This window comes from Sceloporus occidentalis, unplaced genomic scaffold, assembly GCF_023333645.1.
Source record: "Sceloporus occidentalis isolate IW3139 unplaced genomic scaffold, rSceOcc1.0.p SCAF_4, whole genome shotgun sequence".
NCBI lineage: Eukaryota > Metazoa > Chordata > Lepidosauria > Squamata > Phrynosomatidae > Sceloporus > Sceloporus occidentalis.
Window position 1 is genome coordinate 152,133,623 of NW_028316984.1, and position 27,483 is coordinate 152,161,105.

Genomic DNA, 27,483 nt, shown 5'->3' on the forward strand with positions numbered 1-27,483 from the left:
ATTCTAGATATCCTTTTCTGGCCCCACAAGGTACAGTGGGGCCTTCCCTTACGCAGGGATCCATTCCGGGCCCGCCAGTGTAAGAGAAATACTGCATATACTCAAGTCCTATTTAAAACAATTAGGCTTGTGCATGCGGTGCATATACCATTGCCTCTTCCAGAATGCGGCTTCAGCGTAACCTGAAAACCGTGTATGGCGCACCCACGTATGTTACACCTGCATATGACATGGGTGCGCTGTACATTGTATCTCCAGGAAGCTTCCAAGATAGACAGTTCAAATTGGAATAGTGAGTTTGTATTTTATTCATCACATTATGGATTTATAATTACAGTTGGCCATCCACATTTACACTTTGACCTTTGCAGATCTGTTATTTGTGGTTTTGATTAATTTGTTATCTCTAGGAAACTCTAGGTTCTCCAGCGCAACTCTGACAGAAGTTGACCATAGAATTGTGCTGAAGAAACTAGAAGTTCCTAGACAAAACACTTCTCTAGGTATTTGTAGGTCCCCCAGCATGATTGTCTGATCAACATCTGGCAGAGTTGCAATGGAGAACCTGGAGATTCCTAGAGAGGTGTTCTCTTAGGTTAAAAAGAATAGTGTTCTTTTATTTGCAGTTTTTCCACATTCACGGGTGTCCTTCATCCCAAACCCCAGCAAATGTGGAGGGACCATATGTTTTTTCCCTCTTTGGTTTACCAAGCATTATGGTCTTTTTCAGTGAATCATGTCCTCTCATGATACATTCAGTAGCTTTAGATTAATCAATTTGTCTTCCTTGCAAGCAAATTTCCTACATGTAGGGCACTTCTGCTGGTTTTCGTATTTGCTTCCCTACTAAAATGGATCAAAATATTGGAAAGGCGGGATATAAATAAAATTTATTATTTATTATTATTATATTAAAATAATAAAATAAATAATAAAACTTTTATTTTATACCGCTTTTCCTACAGATCAAAGCGGTTTACAGTCATTAAAAACTCTATGATCCATGTCATAGTACAATCTAATATACATACTAAGAATACAATTAACAATTAAAAACATATATAACAACAATCGGGCATCAGATGAAAATTTGATCCATTAGGGACTGGTTTCCCTATAGCAAATCGGGAGGATATGCTACTTGGAAGAGATAAGTTTTCAATGCCTTTTTAAAGGCTTCCAATGTCGAACTAAGTCGAATCTCTTCCGGGAGCACATTCCAGTGGGTTGGAGCTACTGCTGAATAAGCTCTTTGATGTGTTGCTGCCAATCTCACCTTTGGCCATTCAAGGACTAGTTTCCCTGTTGTTCTGAGGGTGCGGGGTGGTTTATGTAGGGAGAGGCGCTCTCTCAAGTAACTCGGGCCCAAGCCATAAAGGGCTTTATAGGTAATGACCAACACTTTGTATTGAGCCCGGAAGCTCATCGGCAGCCAGTGTAGAGATTTTAGTACAGGTGTTATATGGTTGGTTCTAGACGTTCCCGCAGCCAATCTGGCTGCAGCATTTTGAACTAGTTGAAGCTTCCGAACTTGGTACAAAGGTAGCCCCATGTAGAGCGCATTACAGAAATCCAAACAAGAGGTTACCAGTGCATGTACTATTGTTTCAAGGTCCTTTTGGTCCAGACAGGGAAGCAGTTGGCGTATCAGCCGAAGCTGGTACCAAGCACTCCTGGTTATCGCATCTACTTGAGATGATAATTGTAGAGATGAATCCAGGAGAACTCCCAAACTGCGAACTTTGTCCTTTAGAGGGAGCGTAACCCCGTCCAGGACTGGATGGCAAATTTCCCTGTCTAGATTTGGGGCACCTATCATGAGTACCTCTGTTTTCTCTGGATTCAGCTTGAGTTTGTTTTTCCTCATCCAACCCATTACTGACTCCAAGCAAGCATTCAGAGGAGAGATGCCCTCCTTAGTCACTGAAGCAGCCGGAGACATGGAGAGATAGATCTGGGTGTCATCAGCATACTGATAACACTGTGCTCCATGCCTCCGGATGATCTCTCCCATTGGCTTCACGTAAATGTTAAATAGCATGGGGGACAGAATGGCGCCCTGAGGGACACCAGATGTCAACTCTCTTTTACAAGAGCAGCTGTCCCCCAGCTTCACCATCTGGAATCTTCCTGAGAGGTAGGATTGGAACCACTGGAGCACAGTGCCCCCGAGACCCAAATCCACCAGGCATTCCAGAAGGATACCATGGTTGATGGTATCGAAGGCCGCAGAGATGTCCAAGAGCACCAACAGGGTTACACTTCCCCTGTCGATTCCCAGACGGAGATCATCAACTAAGACGACCAAGGCAGTCTCAACTCTGTGTCCCGCTCTGAAGCCAGTTTGAAATGGGTCGAGATAATCGGTTTCATCCAAGACAACTTAGAGCTGAGAGGCGACTGCCCTCTCGATCACCTTGCCCAAGAATGGTAATAAAGAGACTGGCCTGTAATTACTCCTCAACAGGGGGTCTAGGGAGGGTTTCTTCAGTAAAGGTTTCACTATAGCCTGTTTTAGTGCCGATGGAAATCCACCCTCCCGAAGAGATTTATTTACTATACGATTTAATGCAGTTTTTACAACATCTCCTCCCTGTACGGTCAACCAAGAGGGACAAGGGTCAAGGGGACATGTCGTCCTTTTCACGCAGCCAAGAAGCTTGTCCACATCCTCTGTACTCACAAACTCAAAAAGATCCAGAATAATCTTGTTTCCAGAGTCAAAAGTAACTGCAAAAGTTACTCTGTTTAACAGTGCCAAAATACAGTAGTTCAGCAAACCTTTTACCAGTTCCAGAGTGGGGACAAAATTGTGTTTCTCCACTTTCATCCAGTGTGGAATATGTCTACCTTCAGAGGATATGATATCTACAGCACAACCACACTTTTATATTTTCCTGGTGACCTTGGCATGTATGGCTAGAATGGGCATTTACGCATGAACTCAACCAGCTGTTCATCAGTGACTATATCTGTTTGGGAGGTGTGCCATGTTTCATGCTGCTCAGCAATCATAGTGTACACATTATGCAAGGAACTAGGTTTTATCAGTGACTTTATACACCACTTAGTTCCCTTTTGCCTTGTACCACAAGACAAAGTCTGTTCAGGCAGATGCTTGTGTGTGTATTTTTTTTTTTAAGTAGCATGTCCTGAGACTGGATGCCACAGTTATTCCAAGGTTTCATGTTGCCCGTGATCCAACCTGCTAGGAGAAATAGGCCAATGGATGCTCTATACCTCTTTGTTCAAATCCCCACTCAGCTATGGAAGAACAGTTCAGTTTTCTGAAAATACTTATTTGTTTCTTTCTTCTTTGTCCCAGGACATACCCTATTAACCTTGCAGTTTCTTTATATCAGTGTTTCCCAAAGTTACACCATCTAGATCTTTTGGACATCAAGTTCCAGAATTCTTGGTTGTTGGCCTAAATGGCTAGCGCTTCTTGGAGCTGAAGTCCAAAACCTGGTGGACCAAAGTTTGGGAAACTCTACCCTATAGGAAAGTGTGGTCCTCAAGACTTGGTTTTTTTTTTTACTCTGGGCCCCCATGCTTTAAAAATCATGGGTTAGTTTGGTTTTTTTGTTTTGTTTCATTTTTTTTTTTAATTTTACAGGTTTTTTTGCCCTGAAATGCCCTCTAGATGAAATATTTTTGCCACATTTTTGCTTCTGGCCCAAGAGATTCTTTGTGTTGAACAGTCTGTAGATGTCTGCACTAGAGCATTCCATCCCTTTCTCTTATGGTACCAGTACATACAGTTGCTCCTTCCTGGATAAGAACAAGTGAGTATGTACTTGTTTTGGGTTGGAAAGAATATATTCAAAAAATAGCCAAAAACCATGGTTTTTTTTAGTGTTGAGAAACACTGACGAGAAGAAAGGTTTGTGTTTCAAGACTTTTTCTGTACAGAATTTTCAAGTGGTTGTTTTGCATAGAAATCAGCATCTTTTACACCTAAAACAGCATTTTCTGCATGAAAAAAATCTGTGCAGAAATATTTCATTCCTGCACAGAAAATGCCATTTTGTACACAGAAAAGGCGGTACAGTGAACCTTTCCCATCTGTGAGGATTCAGTCCCCCGCCCCCCATGGATGGATCGTCATACTCCATATTATTCAATAGGTGGCAATATTTGCGCATTCATGTCAGTGTATTTGTGTGTGTGTACCACAACTGTATAATAAAGGGTGTGGCAATTCACAGGCTATCTAATCTGCAGGTTGCTAGCCCACAGAGGTGGTGGGCCCACTTTATTCTGTGTAAAATTATCACCTGATTGTTTGCATGGAAAACAGCATTTTCTGCATAGCAAACAGCATGTTGTGCAGAAATAAATATTCATGCATTGAAACATTTCCCATGCAGAAAATGCTATTACTGCACAGAAAATGCTGTTTCCTGCACACACAAAAATGTGCTAATTTTGTGTAGAATAAGCCCTGAAATGTTCAAAAATATATTTATTTATTATTTATTTACGGTATTCATACCCCGCCCTTCAGCCCTTAAGGCTCTCAGAGCAGCTTACAATTATTATTATTTTAATTAGACGGTTCCCTGCCCTCAGGCTTACAATCTAAAAAGACACAACACAAAAGAAGGGAATGATGGTGGAGAAGGGGATCAGGTCCAGCAGTTCTTCTCTCCCTCTGAGACCTGAACCAAGGCAGATGGACTGGAGGGAGGCATCTTCTTAATCGAGGCCGGACCCAATGGCATTGGACCTGTCTTTTCACTCCCTCCAGGCCGGAAGATGACAGCTGGCAAGGAAGGAGGGCCTTCTTCTTCAGGTCTGATTGTGTTCTTTTCAAATATTTTCTGTCAGTGGGAAGAATATTGCAGAAATTAATTGTTTCTGCCAAAGACAAGAAACTTGATGAAGAATTATATCCATACTTGCTGCCCTCTCACCTTTGAGGAAAGGGTTGTTCTGACTGAAGGTCTTACACAAGCTTCAAAATGATATTTCAACAACAAAATTGCATGTACTTTTTTGTCCCAATCTATTGCATTGTGTGGGATGAAAAAATATCCCAGTGACAAATGCAATTGGATTTTTTGTTTTTTTAATATATCTTTATTAATTATTTCCACAATCATACATTCTTATTTCATATATTGTACTAATACATAATAATAATACATACTAAATTTTCTTTTTTCCTCCTCCTCTTATTCTTTTCCCTTGTACTTTCCATGTCAAATGCCCTTTATGTTACTTATCTCATTTTCTTCTTGATTCTTGCTGTCATTATATACATCCTACTGTGTCTTACTATATTTTGATTATCATTTCTTTTGTTTATTTCATTCTCCATGCCTAGAATATTTAGGTCCTTACTCATATATCCTTAAAGCAGATCTCAATATATCATTTCAAAATAATATATGCTGTATTTTCTGGCGTATAAGACTACTTTTTAACCCAGGAAAATCTTCTCAAAAGTCGGGGGTCGTCTTATACGCCAGGTGTTGTCTTATAGGGCAGGTGCTGAAACTTCTGAGCCAGACTGGAGAATTTGCGGTCGCCACATATGGTGGGGGGAGCTTAAAAACGGCCGCGGCTGTATCTCCACCATATGTGACGACCGTATGAAAGCAGCAAGGGCGGTGCTGTACAAGTACGGTAGAAGAAAATCCACTCACCAGGATTCGTATAAAGAAGTGACTTAATGTGGTGCTGATGATGAAGTGAGGGGGCACCTCACCAGGAAGGTGTAAGTGAAGGGTGGAGAAAGCTGCAGGTGTCCGGGACGCCCGGGGTATGGAAAAAAATGGCCATGTTTGCGCTACTGCTCTGATAGTCTTGGAGACACAGAGGGCTGGGCAGGCAGCGAGAGCTGACCAATCTAAGCAGGCTTTATATACAACAAGTTTTCCTGCTAAGTACCTGCATGTCATAAGCATTTGAATTAAAATTACCATATTGAAATCAAAACTGATGTTTTTAAAAATTTTATTTGGTGTGCATTGGATGAGGGGTAGCCTTATATGGAGAGTATATCCCAAACTCTATATTTTAACTGGAAAAGATGGGGGTCATCTTATACGCCGGAAAATATGGTGTGTGTGTGTGTGTATATATAGAGAGAAGATCTACACCTGTATTTACCGATATCACCTATATCTTTCATCAGTACATCTTTATATCTTGTCCAAACTTTAAAAATGTTTTATCCAGTTTTTTCATCTATAATTGTCATCTGGATTTTATGGAACAATTTTTGTATCAGCTATTTAATTTTTAAAAATTATTTTTGTTCCATTAAATGGGGGTAGATACCCCACCGTATTCCTAACAGGTGTCCAAAACTTAGGGATGTTCTTTAAAACTATTCAGATAACAATGCTGTAAAATATTTTAGATGTAATTGTGTGGGACTGCCTCAACAGACTGGCATGTTCATGTATCAAACTGTCCCTATATGCTAAAATGAGGTATGATTATATCTACTGCTCATATTTTCCGCTCTTCAGTTTCAGCATGCTGATCCGGAATTACTTTGGCTTCGAAGTCAGCCTCATTGAGTTTCATGGCTTTACTTCCAAGTAATGAGAAATAAAGCGGGATTTCTTTTTTAGATCCTTTTGTTTGTTCGGATGTTTTTCCCCCCCTTCCTTTTGTTTTGCCTTCCTTCAGATTGGATATTCAGTTACTTGAATGTGAATGAGTGCTATTTTAATACTTCTTAAACTTTCACACAGCACACATTGCCAGCTACTGACCCAGCAACATGTATGCCAGCTCAGCAGTGAATAATCACTTTAACTACTCTGTGTTTTTCTTCTTCATCCATGAAGCAGAATAAATGCTTTTGGCTTGTATAATGCATTCTTGCAGCACTCTATCAGATCCTTGTTTGTGATTTTGCCCCCCCCCCCATGCCTTTTTTCCTTCAATATAGATGAGGCTCTCAATAAATAAGAAGAAAGAAATACATATGTTTATTTTTTTTGTGCAACACTGTACTTTGTCTCCTTAAAATTAATTTCTATTTCTTTGCAGCTTATTCTCAAGTATAAGGGCATAGGGTTGCAGACTTAAATTTGCTGTGTAGTATTTCCCTCCAAAACACTACACAGTGGTTATAGCAGTTAGTGACAATATCAGGGGCTTTTTTCTTCTTCTAATATCAATGCTCATACCTTTTTTAGAGAAAAGGGATGGTTGTCTATTTAAGTAGTCACAGATGAGTATCATCGCAGTATGTTAAATTTAGTATTCCATCAGTTAATTTACACTAACAAAAGTTGAGCAATTAAAATGTTGGCTTTCAATGGCTAGAGATTGACATGGGAAACTGCTGAGCCTATTAGCAGCAGCCTTTGATACCATGCACTATTTGTCACAACTGCTGGATCTGGCAAGCATTCTTGGCACTTCTTTTGAGTGCTTCCATTCTTTCCTGGCAGGAAACTAGTGATGACAAAGGGTTGCTGATAATCTCCTCAGGACCTTCTCTTGGAGGAACGAAGTGAGCTGCCTTACACCAAGTCAGATTGTTTGACTAAGCAGACCAGTATTGTCTGCCATGAATGTCAGTGGCTCACCTTGGTCTCATTCAGAAAGTTGTCATGCCCCCTCTTACCTGATCCATTTAACTGGTCAATGAACCTAGAACTTTCTGCATGCAAAGCATGTAAAATATTTCTGTGATCCCTAAGATGGTTCATCCAAATTTGCCTCAGAACAGTGCTGCTCAGAGTGGTGGTACATGAACTGGTGCCAATCTCCAACGACTTTTTCACACAGGAGGCAAGTGTCATTAATAGCACAATAATCTTTATAAATATAGAAAATAAATAAATAGCGCAATCGAGGGTAAGATTATCACACACACACACGCTTCTCCCATTTGTGTTCCATGTGTAAACAGTAATGGACTCATCACTGGATAATAACAGAAACAGCATGTGGTAACTTCCTTTGAGAAGCCTCAGATTTCAGTAAAGAGTTTAATTTTCAGTTTGGATATATTCAACAATTCAGAGCTAAGCAGGCTTTCAAAGATAGCCTCTCACCAACATCAGAAATTGCAACTCGGAATCAAAATGTACACAGGAATTTATACCAATGAATGAATTTGAAGACTGCATTTTATGACTGCTTTTTTTCTAATTTTGAAATATACCATCACAAAGCGAAAGTCTGAACGCCGACGTTATAGCAGAACCCAGGGTAGAAGCGTCCAGAGCCTCCGCGGACTATGTTAAACTGGATCAGTTTGAGTTGGTGAGTACCGAGGATGTGGACAAGATCCTCGGAAGTGTTCGGAAAACGACCTGCTCTCTTGATCCCTGCCCCTCGTGGTTAGCGGCCCAGGGGGGACCGGCGGTAACATTATTGTTACGCCGGATAATTAATTCATCTTTGAGGGATGGGCAATTTCCATCGGATCTTAAATTGGCCATCGTAAAACCGATCCTAAAAAAGCCCTCCCTCGACCCCCTGGTACATAATAATTACCGGCCAGTTTCGCTGCTACCATTTTTGGGAAAGGTGATCGAGAGGGCGGTTGCCATCCAGCTTCAGGCGGTCTTGGATGAAACGGATTATCTGGACCCATTTCAAACTGGCTTCCGGGCGGGCTACGGGGTTGAGACGGCCATGGTCGCCTTGGTCGATGATCTCCGTCTGGGCATCGACGGGGGAAGCGTGTCCCTGTTGGTGCTCTTGGACATCTCAGCGGCTTTCGATACCATAGACCATGGTATCCTTCTGGGACGCCTGGCAGAGGTGGGAATCGGGGGCACTGCGCTCCAGTGGTTCCGGTCCTACCTCTCTGGGAGGTCCCAGATGGTGCAGCTGGGAGACGTGTGCTCTGATGAGAGGCCCCTTAAAACTGGGGTCCCTCAAGGAGCTATTCTGTCTCCCATGCTATTTAACATTTACATGAAACCGCTGGGAGAGATCATCCGGAGACATGGGGCGCGGGGTTATCAGTACGCTGATGACACCCAAATCATTTTCTCTATGTCTCCGACTGATGCAGTGACTGGGGATGGCGTCTCTCCTCTCGCGGCCTGTCTGGAGTCAGTAATGGGCTGGATGAGGGAAAACCGACTCAAGCTGAATCCAGAGAAAACGGAGGTACTAGTGATAGGTTCCCCTGGCCCAGGAATGGCGGTGGTTCCACCTGTCCTGAACGGGGTCACGCTCCCTGTGAAGGACTCTGTGCGCAGTCTGGGGGTGCTCCTTGATTCGTCGCTTCACCTGACTGCTCAGGTGAACGCGACGGTCAAGAGCACCTGTTATCAGCTCCGGCTGATTCGCCAGCTGCGCCCATACCTGGCCCAGAGGGATCTAGAAACTGTTGTACACGCTCTGGTAACTTCGAGATTGGACTTCTGCAACGCACTCTACATGGGGCAACCCTTATACCAAACTCGGAAACTGCAGATGGTGCAGAACATGGCAGCCCGGCTGGTCACTGGTGCTCCCAGGACCAGCCATATAACACCGGTCTTAAAGGACCTCCATTGGCTGCCCATCTGTTTCCGAGCTCAATATAAGGCGTTGGTAATTACCTATAAAGCCCTAAATGGCTTGGGCCCAGGATACCTAAAGGACCGCCTCTCCCCGTATATTCCGCCTCGCACCCTCAGATCGACTGGGCAGCAGCTATTGAAGGTGCCTGGGGCTAGGTTAGCCTCCACTTCGCGGAGGACGTTCTCCACAGCTGCCCCAGCCCTTTGGAATGCGCTGCCCATTGAGCTCCGCTCATCTACCACCCTGGCCCAATTTAGGAAGGACTTAAAAACCTTCCTTTTTCAACAGGCATTCCCCAAATAGATATCCTGTGGGCCTCCCTCCTCTTTTCGTGGCCAAGAGGTTGGGTCATGGGGCTTTTTAAATTTTTTTTCCTCCTCTATTGTAGGATTGTGTATTGGATGTTTTTATTGTATTTTTATTGTAATTTTTATTGAAATTGTTTGCTTTTACTGCTGTGAGCCGCCCTGATCGAAGGAAGGGCGGCATACAAATAAAATTTATTATTATTAATTACAACTGTGTTAGACTTTTTTTCCACCCCTTAACTCAGTTTGGCCATTCCTCTCAAAAAAGGCTTATTTTTGACACAGTGCAGAATAAAACGCAGAGACTGATAATCTGTGATCATATTGCATATGACAGACTTGATTTGCTTCTACTTTATATTGCTATCCATTTATAGCTTTGTTCCTTAAATACTTATCTTTTCCTGCACATTGTAACAGATATATTGAATTATGTATGTTTGAAAGGTATTTCAAGGAACCTTAACTTTAATCATTATTCTTATCTTGTCTTAGGAACCTATAGTTTGGGAAGAAAAATGGCCTTTCAATACGGCAATTATTTTCTTATCAATTTCATATTTTCATATCCTTGTGTTTAGCTGGCATTCAGTACTTGACTTTGCATTTAGCTCTGCAGGAAATATTTTAAACATTATTATTACAAAGAAAGAAATCAGAAATCAAAGTGAATTCTTAGCGCAGTGCTGCTGTACAGGAAGGTGCAATTGCTGTAACAGCAGCTTGCATTATATTCTAGAACTAACTCACAGCTTGATAGAATGTCCCTGCTGGGGAAGAAATGTAGGGGAGCTGGCAAGAGTTTTACCACATCTGTTCCCTGCTGCTAATAAGCTTTAACCTGTTTCATTTTTATTATGCTTACTGTTTAGATATTTTGCTTCCAAAATTATTTCTGTAGCTCTGAGAATACTTAAAAGGGTTGTGGAATGAAGGGCTGTTTAAATATGTAAGACTGTCAGTGCGGGAGATTATGGGCCGTAATGAATAAGATGGCTGCCGTCTGCTTCTTGTGTTTCAAGTTCAAGCAAACGGAGACCCAGAAAGTCTAAGACTTAACAAGAGCCTTAACATAAATGTGTGTGTGTGTGTGTGTATGATCATTTCTATATTGCCTCCCAAACCACAAGACCTCTGGAAATGATAAGCAAACAAATGATGAGCAATTTAAAAAAATCATTACATTATATGGATGGATGGATGGATGGATGGATGGATGGATGAATGAAGTTCTGGCTCAAGCATGAAAACCCTCCGGGTGACCTAGGACAAGTCACACTCTCTTAGCCACAGAAGATAACAGTGTCAAACCCCTCTGAAGAAACTTGCCAAGAAAACCCTATGACAGGTTTGTCTTAGAGTCTTCATAAGTCAGAAATGACGTAGAGGCACACAACAACAGCCAAGAGCCAGTGTAGTGTAGTCGTTTGAGCGTAGAATTAGGATTCTGGAGATCAGAGTTCGATTCCCTGATCAGCCATGGAAACCTGCTGGGTGACCTTGAGTGAGTCAAAGCCTCTCAGCCCCAGAAAATCCCTTTATAGGTTCATCATAAGTCGGAAATGACTTGAAGGCACACAGCAGTAAAAATAAAGTAACCATATACCTGTAAAATAAGGGATTGGCCAAACATTGTCCTAAATTATTATTATTAAATCTGCTCATTACTAGTTGCTGTCTATTAATGAGAAGCGACTTTCTTCTCTTACCCTCCCCTCCGAAACCCCTCATCGAACATCAAAAGCTGCTGAGCCTGTGCTATCCTGCCTCCAGTGTTCACCTGAATTGGTCCCTTGCTTGACACAGGGATGGGCAGGTGTTCACACAACTGTCCCAGCACCGATCAAGGATCCGGGGCCTCTCCTTACCTTGGTGGCACGTGAACCAGCTGAGAACCCCCACCCCCTCACTCCATTTGGTGTGGAAACAGGGGTGCCTGGCTGCAGGCGTCCCATTTCTGCACCAGACAGGGCAACTGTGAGGCTTCTCAGATGGTTTGCACACCAGCAAGGTAAGGAACTCTGCACAAAATCAGGGCTATTTTAGCCCTGGGTAAAGGCTCTTACCCTGGGGTCAGATCAGATCCTTCAGATCTGCATCTACTGGTGGGATCAGGTAGGATCCTGCCATGGGTTGTTGGCCTGTGTCATCTAAACTATATATCACCCGGCTGGGGGGAAGCTGGGCCATTTGGCCCATGCAGACAGTCCCAGAGTCTTCTTAGCAGGTATTCAGGCAGTAAGGTTTACAAAGAGACTCACCCCCTCTTTCTTCCTCTATTGGAACTGCCTCCAGATGAAAGCAGTTTGCTCAGTGAAGGAACCCCATTGGATCCTGACCATTTTATAGCTATATAATTGCCCCTAAGTAAGTATCTCAAACATGTATCTAAAATAGGAATAAGTAAAGTGCTGTCTGTACTTTGGAGTCCCCTGAAGACCTCCCCTTAGCTCCCTGTCCCATTTGATCAAAATGATTTATTTTTATGAATATGTAGTCCCCATGTCATCAAGGCCAGTTTCTTCATTTCACCCCCAAAACTGTTTCAGTTTAAAAAAAAAAATAAGAAAGTAAAGCAAACATTTACTTCCTAGTTTAAGAAAGGTGGGTTCTTGGCAGGGGGTAAAATCATGGCATAACTGCCTCCAAAACCTCTTGCATTGGAAACATTTTAAAATTTTTGGAGTTTTTTGGAGGTTTTCTTTTTAATTTTTTGTAATATTCAGGAGTGTAGGCACTTTGGAGCAACCTTCCATGGTCTCAAGGGACACAGGTTGGTCCTGGAAACTCTGGTAGGTGCCCACCCCACTTGTTTTAAACTGAAGCAGAAAAGCACATAATTTAATCTACAGTACAATGTTCCTGTTACACTTTTGGTAAAATGACTTAGACTTGAAAGTGTAATCCATTTGGAAAAACAGAGCTACCATAACACTGAACTAGTTAGCTTGGTTGCTGTTTATGAATCTTTCTTTTGTAATTTAATTAATCTTTTTATAGTATAGACTAAAATTTGAGAACTAGGGACTTGACATTTTATCTGGCAGGAATTGAAATAATACATGTATTAGATTAGACAGACCTAGAGCAAGTCGCTATGTAAAAAAAAAAAGTTAAAATCTTTATTGTTAGTCCCAACAAGAGTAGGCCAATTAGATTAGTGGAATTTACTGAAGTGGTAACTTGCCAAATTCCCATTGATTTGATAGGTGTACTCAAGGTGGGATTAATATTTTGATTTAGGCCCCTATAATAAGATGTCTCCACAGAAGGAAGCCAGGTCATGCAAAATAACATATTTCATTGGAATAAATCCACCCTATCTACATTGTATTCAGTTTTAAGGGTGCATAACAATACAAAATAGATTTATTTGAGGTCATGATAAATTGTTTAAAGCATTCCTTAAAATATGAAAACTGTATTGAATATGGTGTTAGAAATCAAAACTAAATCAATTTTGGATTCAGCTTTAGACTTACTAACAAGACTAATGAAACAATAAGTTTGTGAATACACAGATAGAATTATCAGCATACAAACACATAAAAATGCATTGCTTGTTGGATGTTTCTTTTTGGGGAAGGTATTTCTTGGTGGCATAAAACAACAAATATACATAAAATAAAATCAAGGTAAAGGAAATAAACCATTTTATAAATCGGATGTTTATTTGATTGTATGATACCTCAGAAAAATTCTTTTACCATAAGTTTTCAGTTTTCTTTATATTTGATGAAGTTATACTGCCTTGTTGTGATATCATTGTTCGAAATTTTCCAGAGCTTTACATGCTGAAAATAATCTGCTCCAAAGGTGTAGTTTTAGTTCTGTGCAGTGTTTTGCAGTGTGTTATTTTATAGATAACCGTGGACCTATAGGAATTAATAAAATAATGAAAGGGTATGTTGTTGTTTTAAAAAAAAAGATAGCATGTTAATTGCATATCCATGTTTCGCTGTTTGCCTCAGCAGCAATCAAAATTCCGGCAAGGGTAATAGCAGCCATTGCAGTTGATTGTCATGGGGATGATCTTATCTAAACTTTGAAGTTCTTTTTAATGTTGTTTTATTTAATTGTCTGGAATTTTATTATGTTTAATGTATAAAATTTGGATGTTAGTTATTTGATGGAGCATTTTATAATTCTGAATTTCTGTCATTGATTTTACATTTTAATCATGCGAATGGCCTTTGGCTTAAGCATTAATAAAATTGATTGATTGATTGATTGATTGGCATATCCATGTTCGGTGCATCTCTTCAGAGACATATTCCCAATATCCTCTGATGCACCCTATGATGTGGGAATCACCTCTCTATGGCTCATTTCTTCGCTACCAGTGTGACATCAGAAGCTCAGCCCTTGTTGATGTTGTTTACTCTAATGCCTTGCCCCAGTTTATAGAAAGGGAGAAGAGCAGCAGTGTTAACTCCTCCCACAAGTCTAGAGTTTCTGGGATTGACTTGGTTATGCAAGTACACCACTGAATAATGAAAGAAAGATGCCAAAGTGAATGTTATCAATGAATAAGAGAAATGGCCACAACTTCCTTGTAGCAAATTGTTCATGTGCAGAAGTCATGCAGATCAATGAATTACATAGTATTTGCATGTTTGTTTTAGAATACTAGCATACTATTTTAGTATTTTATCATTTTATAGTATTATGTTTTATCATCCATTTTTGTTATATATGTTTGATGTTCTGCCCTTTGGCTGAAAGGGTATTATAAATAAATGTTATTGTTGTTGTTACTGCTCTGCTATTATTATGTTCTTGTCTGGCTATGTGGTAAGGCTTATTGTGGTGTCAATTATATATATCCAGTCCATGTGGTAAGATGCTGTATATAAATGTTTTTCCAGTTAGAGTCATTTGTCATGGGAAGCTTTGTAAGACAGCCTCTTTGCGACAACTGTTTGTGACTTTCTTGGCAACTTTAAAAGACCAGGACAGCATTTGTTTTCTATTCTTTGATTGCTAAATTATTATTTCCTTTACCAAATTCATCATTTGGCTGGTTAGCTATTTACTTCTGCTATCCAAAGAAATGGAGATTCCTTATCACTCAGTCCCTTCCAAATTAAAGAAAATGAACACTGAACTGCTAGATCTACAAAGAATTAATGGGATCACGCAGGAGAAAGATAATGTTACCTTAAGGAGTTGTAGTTTTTGAAAATCTTCAGTGGCAGTTTTGATTATGATAGCAGCAAGATTAATGAGCCTATAAATTATACATTTGAAGTTTCCTAACACTGCCTGAATAACAGAGCACACTAGTTTCAGCTTCAGAACAAAGTATCCTACCAACAATAGGTCTGAGTCTTATAAAGTGCAGATTCCACAAGGAAAACTGCAGAGGAAAAGGTAGAGTTTCTCTTAAAAGAGAACTGAGCTTATTTGTAGTTCTGTCAATGGGCCACATAAATCCTATAGGAATTTTAGTGGCTGAATCTGCCTGAAAGTCACAACGACACAACTCTTATTGTGAGCAGCATGAAACAATACATTAACCAGTTTCTGAACATTATCTGAAATATGCAAAATAACCATATTTGCACCATTTAAAAACAGTTGTCAAGTTCAGTAGTTTTAAAAAGCTGTTTTTTTTCAGTGAAAGTTTAAAATTCACATTTCTATTTTGAAGTCCAACTGTGAAGTTTTAGAGCAATAATTACAGCCTTCAGGTTGTATAAACTTCAGCATGGGTTTCTTTTGGGTATAGAAGGTCATTAGAATCACAAGAGTTGCAGGAATCAACACTTAAATTGACTAGCATTTTACAAATAAAATATACAATATGTAAAAATCCAAATATTTTTTGTAATTTTTGCCTGCTTAATAAATCTGCTAGCAGATTTTCTATAATCAGTTTTATTATGTAGTTATGTATGCTAATTTTGAAACTGTCAAATAAGAAATAGTAATTGCAAAGAGCCAAGAATTTTCTCAAATCCCTGAGAGCAAGTGTTACTTGAAAGTTTTCTTGCTCATTTTTGTAAATCACTAGATTTGTTTCCTTTAGTATTGGAAAAAAGATGCCCTGGCTAAGTGTTGTGCACTGAGGCTGTTTGTTGAAATGAGTCTGTTCTATATCTGTCGTGAATTTAGCAAGTGGTACAATTTTGATATTTTTTTTCATTTAAGTAATTGAACATATTATCTAACATCTGCTGTGGAATTTCAGAGGATAGATGAGACTGCCATTATGTACAGAGGAAAAGGGACTAAACAGCCATATAGCTGGAATGCTGGAGGAAGGAGGTGGGAGATAATGGTTGGCTAAAAGCAGGGTTTGTCGTGGGAACAGTCTCCTGTACTGATTGTGCAACTGAAAGAAACAAAGAAATAACAAGAACAAAAGCTAGAACTTCATTGCACTTTACATACTGTTACTTGAAGGCATACACACACACACACACACACATACATACAGAAAGGCAAAGAAGAATAAACATGGGAAGTATGGATACTTTTTTTCAGCTCCTCATTCTAATGCTTTTTTTGAACTGTAAGAGTTCATACTCGCTAAATTTGCACAGATAGGTTGTGTCTTGTTCGACACAAGAATGTAAAATGAATAGCATAGCATTGATGAAAAGTAATTTTATTGACTGTAAGGCAACAACAGAATTGTCATCAGCCTACACTGACTAATTCTATTCAATTACAACTTGGAGAATTCAAAGACATAGTCATGTTATAGTCTGGAAAATCACTATGCAAAGGGATCTTGATGAATCTGAGGAAGTAAGCTCAAGTCTATAAAAGCTCATGCTACCATCTTTGTGTACTAATTTGGAGAATAAATACTAAGGAATCAGTTGACAGAAGTGCTAACAGTGGAATAAAAGGTGCTGCGGTGATGCAAGTGATGATCATATCTAGTGAAACAATATTCCTCTCAGCCTGTTCTCAGCCAGTTAACTATGAGCCTTATTGCACAGGGCTGGCTGGAACGGTACAAAAGGGGGCGGGAAGGGAACAGAATGAGCGAGGGATGCGTTTTACCGCACACAGAACACTGCCACCGCCGGAAGTCCCCATTCCGTTCCACATTCATCCGTTCCCCATCCATCCCAGAGGAGGCGATTTCTGAGAACTGTTCAGAACAGTTCTCAGAAAGCTCCTCCTCTGGGATGGATGGGGAATGGAATGGAACGGGGACTTCCTGTGTGCGGTAAAATGCATCCCTCACTTGTTCCGTTCCCTTCCCAGCCCCTTTTATACCATTCCAGGAACCCTGTGTGATAAGGCTCTTAATAGGGTGATCTTACTTCCATCTATAAACATAAAGAGGGAGCTGTTACCATTTATAAATTCAGGTTTATCATTATTAGAATGGCTCTTAGCCTTGGGTCCTCCATGTTTTTTCGACATCACTTTCCAGAATCCCTAACCAGCATGGTGAATGGCCTGGGATTGTGTGAGCTGAAGTCCTAAACATCTGAAGGACTAAAGGCTGAGGACTACAATGTTAGGACCCTATTCTTATTCATGCATTCAGAGACTTCTACTCATCTTTCCAGAGATATCATATAGGCTATGCATGTGCAGCTCAAATACACACGGGACCTTTTTCACACTACACAATTGTTAGAACTATGATTCTACTTTGATTGCCATGGCAGCATTCTGTGGAATCTTGGGATATGGAGTCTGATAAGGCACTGGATCTCTCTGTCTGAGAATTCTAAATACCCATCCCCAAACTACAAATCCCAGGATTCCGTGGGATGGAACCATGACAGTTAAAGTGGAATCATAGTGCAATGTGAAAGGGCCTGACATTCAGTTCTAAACTGCAGATCAAATAGAAGAGAGCAGCCTGAACAACGAGTGGAGGCTTGCCCTACCCCCTTCAGATGTTGATCCTCCATCATTCTTGAATCACTGGATATGGGTGCTACAGGCCACATGGAAACACTAGTTCAAGGATTTACACATTAGCAACGTCCAATCAGTTCTTAATTTTAGAATGATATATATAAGTTTTTAATTTATTAAAATTTCATCAGTCTTTTTCCAGTTTTTCCAAATCTGCTCAAATAGCATCCCTCAGTTTGTAGATATTGCATCACAAACCTCCAGAGAAAAGGTCTTTGAATTAATACACTTGCTATATTTTGCAGAAATTAGCTTAATTTCATATACTGGATACCACCTATATAGATGGTTGCCTTTAATGTTTGTACTCTATACACAGCTGGGATTATTGTATAGCTTTAGGTAGGCTCTGTTTTCAGTGGTGAGGGCCCTGGCGGTGTGTGTTTAATACAGAACTTTATCATTAGCTAAAAAACAATAAAGGAAGTACTCCCTTATAATATATATGCTTAAACTCTGAAATTCACTTCCAGAATATGTAGCAATGGCTAGCAGTGGCTTAGATAAATTTGGGAGAGGTTAGAGTGGCAAGTTTGCTCCAACCCCATTGAACTTTCAGAAGATGGTCAAGTGTATGCTGTACCATTCTGTACTAACTGCCGTATTCTGCTCAGCCTTTTATCCTTAAAACCAGTTTTTGGATTAACGAATTCTTTAAACTGTTCTTTTTATTGGCGTTTTAATACGGACACACATTTTTAAACAATGTAATTTAACTTAAGCCCATTGGCAATAAATAAATATTTAAATAAATAAATAAATGCATACATTCTATCTAACATGGCTAAATAAGTCTAGCATTAGAAGCAGTGTGTTTCCATGAATTTTGACTGTGTGGTCCTTTGGTTTGATCAAACATGGCTCTTTACATCACGAAATGGTTGCATCTTTCCTAGGAAGAAAAACCGATTAAAGGTACTCCTAATGCACAATACAGCCTACATTCAGACTGGTCTGTGATCATCCCCCATATCTATCAGCCTGGATGAGCACAGGAATCTGCACAGGCCATGTCAACTATCATTATCTCAATATTAGCTGAAATCAGCTTCTGTCTACCATTGTTATAACATAGTGTAAGGTCAGAAACAACTGAGCCAGAATGAGATCAGCAAGACCTGGTTATTGTCACAGTATTGATGCCTACACAGTTGCAGTCTCTCAGTAATCTATTCAGTGTCATTACAGAAACACAGAAGATAAAGTTTTTTATTCTTAGGGACCCACAACGGAGATGCTAATAACACTACAGTCAGCCCTCCATAGCTGTGGATTCTTTATCCGCAGATTCAAACATCATTAGTTTGAAGATATTTTAAAAAAATATGAATTCCAAAAATCAAACTTCAATTTTGCCATTTTATATAAGGGACACCATTTTACTATGCCATTGTATTTAGTGAATCTCACTCATACTGTTGAGGCCACATTGTTCAGTTATAAAGAAAATGAAATAGTCTGTAACAAGTGACAGTTGGAAATAATTTCTCAGGCAAGATTTTTATGTTTCACAAAGCTAGTTTATCTGTTTTTAAAAATGGGTTGGAGGCCATTTGACTATAAGTTTCTGCGATGCTGAGGGAAAAAAATCCCTGGAAGCTCCATCACACAAACCCATACTTTAAAGGTTGAGGCCTCTGTAAAATGTGAGCTTGCATGAATATGTGGATGCATAGCGCGCAGTCTTTCACTTGGAATGATGATCATTTGTTGAGTTTGAAATTGTACTTTTGCCTTGGCCTAATTCTTCTGTATTTCTTGCCATATTCTAAATGGCAGTTGAAGGCAAGCAGAAATACAAAGTAATTGATTTAACAACCTAAGACAAGTACAAGAAAGTAGGAAAGTTTTGTCTCAATGCTTGACTTGACCTGAGACAGCTTTTTTAGACTTATTTTCTAAACAGTACCTCAGCACCTTGGGCCAACCAAATGGCCTTTAAGCTTCAATGAGCATGACTTTTTTTTCTCTACTGTAAACCTCCAGTATTCATCTTTTCAAACGGTTTTGCAGTACTAGAAGCAGAATTATATTGACAAGGTTAGAATTCATCTCCTGGAGGGAGACTACTGTGCTACTGTTAAGTGCTAATATAACATTTATGTGTTGGTACCTTAATAACAGCCCCAGTTTACCTAATGAAAATACTGAAAGCAAACAGTACTCAGCAAGATTTTATTATGACTGAAGTGACTGCAATTTGAGGCAAATTATCCCTATTTTTGTTCCCATATCAAACACAGACATGCTAAAGAAATTGCTACTAGTTTTTGGTGTGGAATTAGACTTCGCTATCGTTAATCTGGATGTAAGTGCGTTTTTCATGTAAACAGCTCACAAGGGTCAAGCAGCAGAGACTTTTCTGTGGGAGAAAAATGCTTGTCAATAACTTTGTGAGTGAATTTTGAAATAAAGTGCCTGTACCCTGTCATTATTCCTTCCTCTCCAAGTCGAGAGTGAGTGGATGAAAATTGAGCATGTGAATTGAAAGCAGAGCGAGTGTTATGCCCTTATCGACCTTAGGTAAAATTACTATTTTAACTTGTAATTATTTTTCCATTCAGAGGTCAGACAATGTACAGTATTTACTATTCTGAACTGCAATGTAAGCAAATTGGTACATAAAAAGTTGTTACCAGTTCACATACAGGCACAGGGAGCTTCAGTCATGAATACTACCATTGCTTGCCTTTTGGTGTTTCTCAAAAAAAAAAGAAAGAAAGAAAGAAAGAAAGAAAGAAAGAAAAGAATAGAGAGAAAAACATGTTTAAACAAAAATATTGATGTAGAAGAATGTAGTACATGCTTGAACAATAAGAATAATAGCATTTTCCATCTCTGGTGTATCCAGAGTATTCTTTTTTTAGTAACAGAAAACACTAAGGGGCTCTCCAGACCGCCCCAAAAGGCAGGAGGCTACCATGATGCCAGTGTCCATACGGACTAGGTTTCCAGAGGATGCAGTTGCTGCATGCTCCAGAACCCTAGAATTGGCACCAGCACGCTGCTTCTCACCAATCTGTATCAAGTCTAAATTTTCTACCTAGTGAGCATTCTTTCCACTTCCACTCCTCATGGCTAGGGAAACTGCTTATCAGTATGGTGACTGAGGTGGGTCAGTACCCCCTCTAGAACATACTGCAGTACCTTCAAGCTCCACGTCTCCCCATTGTATTGTGGTAGACCACAAGAGTCATCAATGGTTTCACTGGTTATATCTTAGCATGCAGTCCCCATATTAGGTGACACCAGAGCAGGCTGTGAGGGATGTTGTTCCCCACACTGTCAGAGTGGGCAATCACATAACTCCTTGATTATCTAATACTGCAATGAGTATGACAGATGTCATCAACTTTGGAGAGTGGCTTGTCTGGGATGGATGTTGCTCAGGCATTTTTGAAATGGGCAACATGCATAACTCTAAGATGGCTAAAGGGACAAAGGAAGGAACCTCCAGTAAGAGCAATTTTTTATTGTTTAGAAATCCAGCTTTGTATATCATATACATATTGGTATTATTAGATATAACTATGATATCTTCACAACAGCTTTAAAGCCACCTAATATCCATGTTTATGAAGTCTTCATAACTGCTGTCTCTGCATATAAAATGTATTTTTTTAAAAAAAAAATCTATAGCTTTCTAAAATTCAGAGTATTCTGTTTAAATTTTAGGCTGAAGATGAAGACATGAATGAACCAGCAACATATGGAGAAGTAGCTGTAGTTGTGGTGCCTTTCCTCCCTAGAGCTGCATCTGTTGAATGGCATGTCATTGCAGTAGTAGACAAGCAACAGCAAAGAGAAAAGCTTGTGCTGATGAGGTCATTGGAAAGCTGCCAAATTAAATGTGAAGCTGTACAGTCCCATCCAACCTGCACTACAGCTGTTGCCATATCCTTGACCCTGACTTCACCATCACCTTCTACGATCAATTTAGACAGAGTCCTACATGACATGGTGGCAATGTTTAAGCAAACTATTGAGAAATTGTCAGGAGCCTGCGACACAACCCCTCTGGGCTTTAGAACTTTCTATCAGAGGAATATTATTGAAATGGAAGCACTGAAAGCAGGTAGGTTTCTAGCTTGTCTTCATATTTTTAGATGTCACAAAAATGATATATCTTACTGGATATTACACAAAGTTCAGATTTCTCCATATGCATCATGATTGTAGATATTACCATACATTTCCCTTAAAGTACTTTCATGCCAATCCTTGCTCTTGTCTTATAGCCCAAGGGTTATCTGTGCTTCAGACCATTCACACAAACACTAATCAAGACTATTTGAGGGTCCAGATAGAGACTACATTTCACCTAGGACTCAGTGACGTACATCCAAAACAGTCTTTAATGCCATGGTTTGGCCAGATATATAACTTAAAAATGAACTTTTGCAACCGTATATTTCAGAATATCTAATTTATTAAGTTTGAATAGATTTATTACGATCTAACATGATTTATTAAGTTTTCAAATATTTCATATTCATCAACAGGTTCATCGACATGTTTTATGGCTCCAAATTCTTGATAACAGTGCAGAGGCTTTGCACTTTGAACTAGGAAACCTTGCCGAAGTACTTATGCAATGTTACGTGTCTTAACATGTGTAGAATTCAAAGATTTAACCATGTTAGTCTGTAGAATCAGTATGAAGATAGATCTTATAGCACCTTTGAGACTAAGGGCTGGAACAGACCAGCCTAAAAAGCCAGCTTCCAGCCAGTCTGGGGGAAGTACACACACCCCAGCTTAGGGGATGCACACAACTCACACCCTTAGATGCCCGGAGGCCAGCTTCACACATCCCATCTGCCCACACATGGGCTGGCTTCCAGATGGTCCAGGGACGTGGCATTCAGGTGCTGCACATCACTGGAGCACCTTAAAGCCAGCTTCTGGTTGCAGCAGGGCTGAAAAGCCAGCTTTTTGCCAGTGCAAAGAGGAGAGCCTATTTGCTGCTCCTTTTTGGCCGGCAAAAAGGTGGATTGGGGCCACGGCATATGGTTGCCGCGGCCCCAATCCGGCTTTATCAGGGGCTGCTTAAAGCCACCCCTTTGGGATGGTCTGTTTCGCCCCTAACTGCAGGAAAGAAGTAACCTGTGTAGGTTACAGATATGATTCAGGGACCATAATGCCAGCTCCTTCTCTTTCCCAAGTCTTTGATTTGGTTTGATTTGAATAGACAAAGGGATCACAAGGGTTGCCAGACAGTGAAAGGATGTATTAAACATTATTTTCTACCTGCCATCTCAACCAAACTATAAAGATCACTGCCTATAATGAGATTTTCAAGAAGAAAAGAAACTACAAAGTGCATTGAACATAGGGTTAAAATGTATGCACACTGTTTTAGAAAGTCACATAGGGGCAGGAAACACGAATCACAAATGCCCCTTACTTTTTTGTGTGGATCCCTTCTCCCCCCCCCCCCCCATTGTTTCTGCTGCAGATATCCCCATATATTATACCCCCAGATATTATTTTGCTTGGAAACATACGACACAAAGAGAATATGTCGTGTTTCCCAGCAGTATCATGTTCCTAGCAGGCTGCCAGGATTGCAGTTCTGAGAAACAAGGTGTCAGGCCTGGCAGCATGAAGGTAAAGCTTCTGATGTGTTGGGGATCATTGTAGCTCTTCCACCCTTAGAAAGCTGCTCACCTGTGGAATAAAACCTCTGTTTGAGAGAGGAAACAATTCTTGCATGAATAATTTGCCTCCACGAGTATAGTCTCTTAAGATTGCCAGGAGCTCCGAATATAATGAACATCCATTATCATATAACAGAAAAAAAATGTGTTCTCTTTGGGGGCAGTGGGGCAATGAATATTTAGAACAAAGTAACCATAATCTTCCTAATGCCATAATTCACAAGACATTTGCCAGACAGATGAAACTTGCTAGCTTCTACATATGTGTGTGAATGAATTTTTCTGCTTGTGCTAGCATGTGTGGAAGACTCATACTATGGTCTAGCATTCATCCACCACAAGCTTGAATTCATTGTTGCTTATTGAAATGTCTTGTTACCTATCTGTTAGGCTCTGCTAAATAGCTGCAGGTCTCATTTTCTTTTCATGAAAGTCAGAAGTGTTTTGTGATTGTCATCTGTGTGGGTAGAGATCAGGCCTGCCTTGGTGACTCACACATGTGCAAGCATTTTAAAAAAGAAGATATTTGCAAACCTCAACTGATCCATATTAATTAGCTGACATAAATGTTAGCCCTCAAAGATTGTGCTGTCCTATTTTTTTAAACCTAACCTGCAGCACTATTCAGAGAAAATTCAAGTTGACATTGCTTAATAGATTTAAAATATAAAAATAGAAAGCTATAAAAGTGTGCCATAGAATAAGCACAGCTAATGCACAAAGCAAAGAATGAACATATAGCCTCACAGAACATTATTTGTTGTACAGTGTTTTGTTTTAAAAACTAATAGAACATGTTTCTAGCTTGAAAATTGTCTACTCTCCCCCTTATGCCTGCTTTTCTGAGTCTCAGATGTTTCAAGGGAAATATAGTAATTTGTAGAATAAGAAATTGACTTATATTTGAACATGATAATTTTTATTTAAAAAGCAAATATAAAGATTAGGCAGGTGGACTGCTTGCTGCAAAAAAACTTAGGTATCCAGTAGGTGGTTTTCGGGATTTGTGTATTAGCTCCTGTGCTGATAATATGAAGTACATCCCTTTATTTCCACGTTGTTAACAGTAGACCAACAATATTTCTAATTTTAACAACAAAAAATCAATTTGTTTCCTTTAAAATTAGGCTATGGAAATCAACAAATGTTAACAGAGTGAAACGAGTAGATTTGTAGATTTGTGCATGAAAAATAGGTGTATAGATTGGTAATATTCCTAAGTGAATACTATGAACTTGAAGCTGATGTGTCATGGAGGGTCTTTTACCAGCTTTAGCGGATTCACCAACTATAACAATACCCAAGGCAGTCTAACACTAGTTGTCAGAGTTCTGGTATTTCTACGACATATTGGATGTTAAAAGAGCACATTGTCCTAGGAAACAATACTCTAAAAGTGTGCCATTGAAAGTGGTGACCAATGGCCTGGACCCTGGAGAATTTCCTAGAAAAATAAAAACAATTGTATCCTATGTAGTACCCGTCCCTGGCACATTGTGGAAAATAATCGACAGTCCCCCACCAAGAGAAGCACCACCTAGAAGGTGGTGCAGAAGCTTTAGTGAGCTTCATGAAATCTAACTGATACAGTCAGATGGTGTGCCATTACCATGGTTCACAAAAAAAACAACACCCTACCTTAACTACTGTTTTGCTCGCACTTAAACGTGTTGGTGTTTATCTTTAAAGGCCTAAAAGAGTTGAGACCCAAAGTCATATAAAAGAAGATATTTTTCACAGCAACCCCTCCCTGTCTCAGTGGCGGCACTAGGGAGTACAGGGGCATGTGGACGGCTCCTGGTGACACTCCAGAGGGAAGTATACATCCAGTGGGGTGGTATACCCGGTAGGACTGGTGCGGCTGCTGGACAAGTGAGAAAGGGTGTCCTCCGGAGGCCATAGGGCTGCCCCTCAAATGGCAGAGGCTGCTGGGGGGACAGTATTTTCCTTTCGGACCCCAAATGTCCCTCCAAGGCTGCAGCAGTCTGTCCCTCCTCCCACTGCCTCCCCGACACCAGGTGATTCCCTGAGCTCCAGTGATACCACTGCCCTGCCTTAAGATCAGCTGAGGAGTTTGTTGTCTGGGTTTCTTTATCAGGGGAGATAAAGAAAGCTTTATTGGTGCCAATGCCATGAACATCCCAGCATCATGTTAAAGATCTATTGGTCCAGGAATTTTAACATTTTAAAAGCTGATTTGTCCATATTCTGCTCCCTGTTTTTGTACTTTTGATTTGTTTTTGATGTTTGTTTTACTGTTTTATTTTATTGTATTTGTGGCATGTTTCAGTCTTTTCATATTTGATGTCTATTTGCCCTAGTATCGGCCAGCTTGAAGAGCTGTTTAAAAATTATTTTAGCAATTACTACTATACTTTTAACATATCTTTTCAACATATCCTTAGCAAGCTGGAAATCAGCTTTTCCATATCTGAGCCTTCAGTACTATCAAGGAAGCTTTGTTTATTCCATCAAGTCAGAGCCAGAGCAGAAGAACTCTAGGTGATTTGCCATAGACCAGCAAGTTTCCAGTGCCAAGCAATCTTCACAAAAAGATTTCTTTCCAAATTATGCTGTTAAGTTCAAGAAAATTTGAAAGAGAAATAGGAGTAGATTTGTGTGTCAGATATTTTTTAAAACTCCTGTTCTTGTTCTGAAAAATACATTCCGTACAATACATTCATAGGCATCTTGTTCTACAGGTATGTGCCTACTTCGTCAACCACTGTTTTGTACCTGGCTCTGGTTGGTGGACTATGGGGAGCTAGGAAAAAATAAAGTAGATCCTTTAAGCCTAAAGTTAGCCCCCTCCTGGTATGTCCTACCCATAATTATTCCATCAGAGTTATTTCTACCCCTCCTTTCAAAGATTTTCTGCTGGAATCCAGAACAAGCACTTTGGACAACAAATTGGGTAAGAGTTTTAGCTACTGTTTTAGTCCCACAGAGCAAGGAACATTAAACAAGTGAGACTGTTCCTCTTATCTGAACAAATAGAGAGAACACAGAACTTTTTCTTGGTCCTTGAATAAATAAAAAGAAATAAAATAATGTGTTTTCAGTAAATCTGGGTGGAAAGCATGTAGCAATGTTTCAGTAATATTTAGCTAGTCATGACTCTTTGAGTAATATATCTGAAAAGTAAGTACAATTTGATTAGACTGTTAGATTTTTTTCTAATTTTTTTAATATTTGAAAATATAAAAGTATATTTCATCCCTTCTTGTCCTTTGAACTGTCTCCACCTCTGAGGATATAAGAAAATTCCTTCAAGGCCAAGGTTGAAGGGGGAGGTGCTTTTCTTAAGTAGAATGTGAAGTTATTGGAGGGTGGGAAAAAGGAAACTCTCCTGCAAATCTCAAATGAGCTGTTAATTAAAAGCATGTATTTCCCCCCCTTTTGTCAGGAAGAATTTTCAGTGTTCATTTAACCAAGGCTGAGTAAATTAGAGCAGCCCGTTGCAGCTGACAAAGTAAGATGAGAACTGAGAATATGTGCTCTCCATGTGTTGTAACAGATTACCAGGAAGTATTATAGCCAATGTTATTGATGTCAGAAGAAGCTAAAGGTTTGTGATGCAAATGTGAGAAAGATAGCTTTCTGTCAGCCTAAGATGAAATGTAAAGTTTTATTGAACCAAGTGCAGTCCTGATGGTGAACTTCTCTGTGGCAATCCCTCATAACATATGAGAGCATTATAGGCACCGTGCTGAGACCACAGGATGTGTTAGAAGCAGGGGGATTAGATTAAGCTGACATATATACTTAGTAGGATGCTGTTATGCCTTTAGAAGGCTTTTGCATAAATTCTGACCATTTCTTTCCATATTCTCATTTGCATAGCACATTAATATAAATAAGTCAAGATGATTTGCCTGTGCCATCCAGGCAACTAGGTTATTCCTCAGCATGTGCACATTCTTACTATTAGGACTTTGCAAGTCTTGTTCATTCTAACTATGCAAAAATGTTTCTGAATATTTAACAGGGATTGAACGAAATCTCTCGTGTTACATAATCCTTTAAAAAAATCAAAAGAATAGGAGGAGATACAACAAGGCAACATGATAAAATACCTATCTAATCATTGATATGATATGTATTCTAAAACCACAAAGAAACCATCT

General features: G+C 39.7%; 1 protein-coding gene across 5 annotated transcripts in view; it reads left to right on the forward strand.

Moving 5' to 3' along the window:
• Positions 1–27,483, forward strand: part of LOC149314862 (uncharacterized) — a 330,650-nt gene that overhangs the window by 243,405 nt on the left and 59,762 nt on the right. For all 5 annotated transcript variants that reach the window (XM_089522021.1, XM_089522019.1, XM_089522020.1 and 2 more), the window contains one exon: positions 21,372–21,771. In XM_089522021.1, the coding sequence (XP_089378147.1) occupies positions 21,372–21,771 (400 nt within the window). The remainder of the gene's footprint in view (positions 1–21,371; positions 21,772–27,483) is intronic.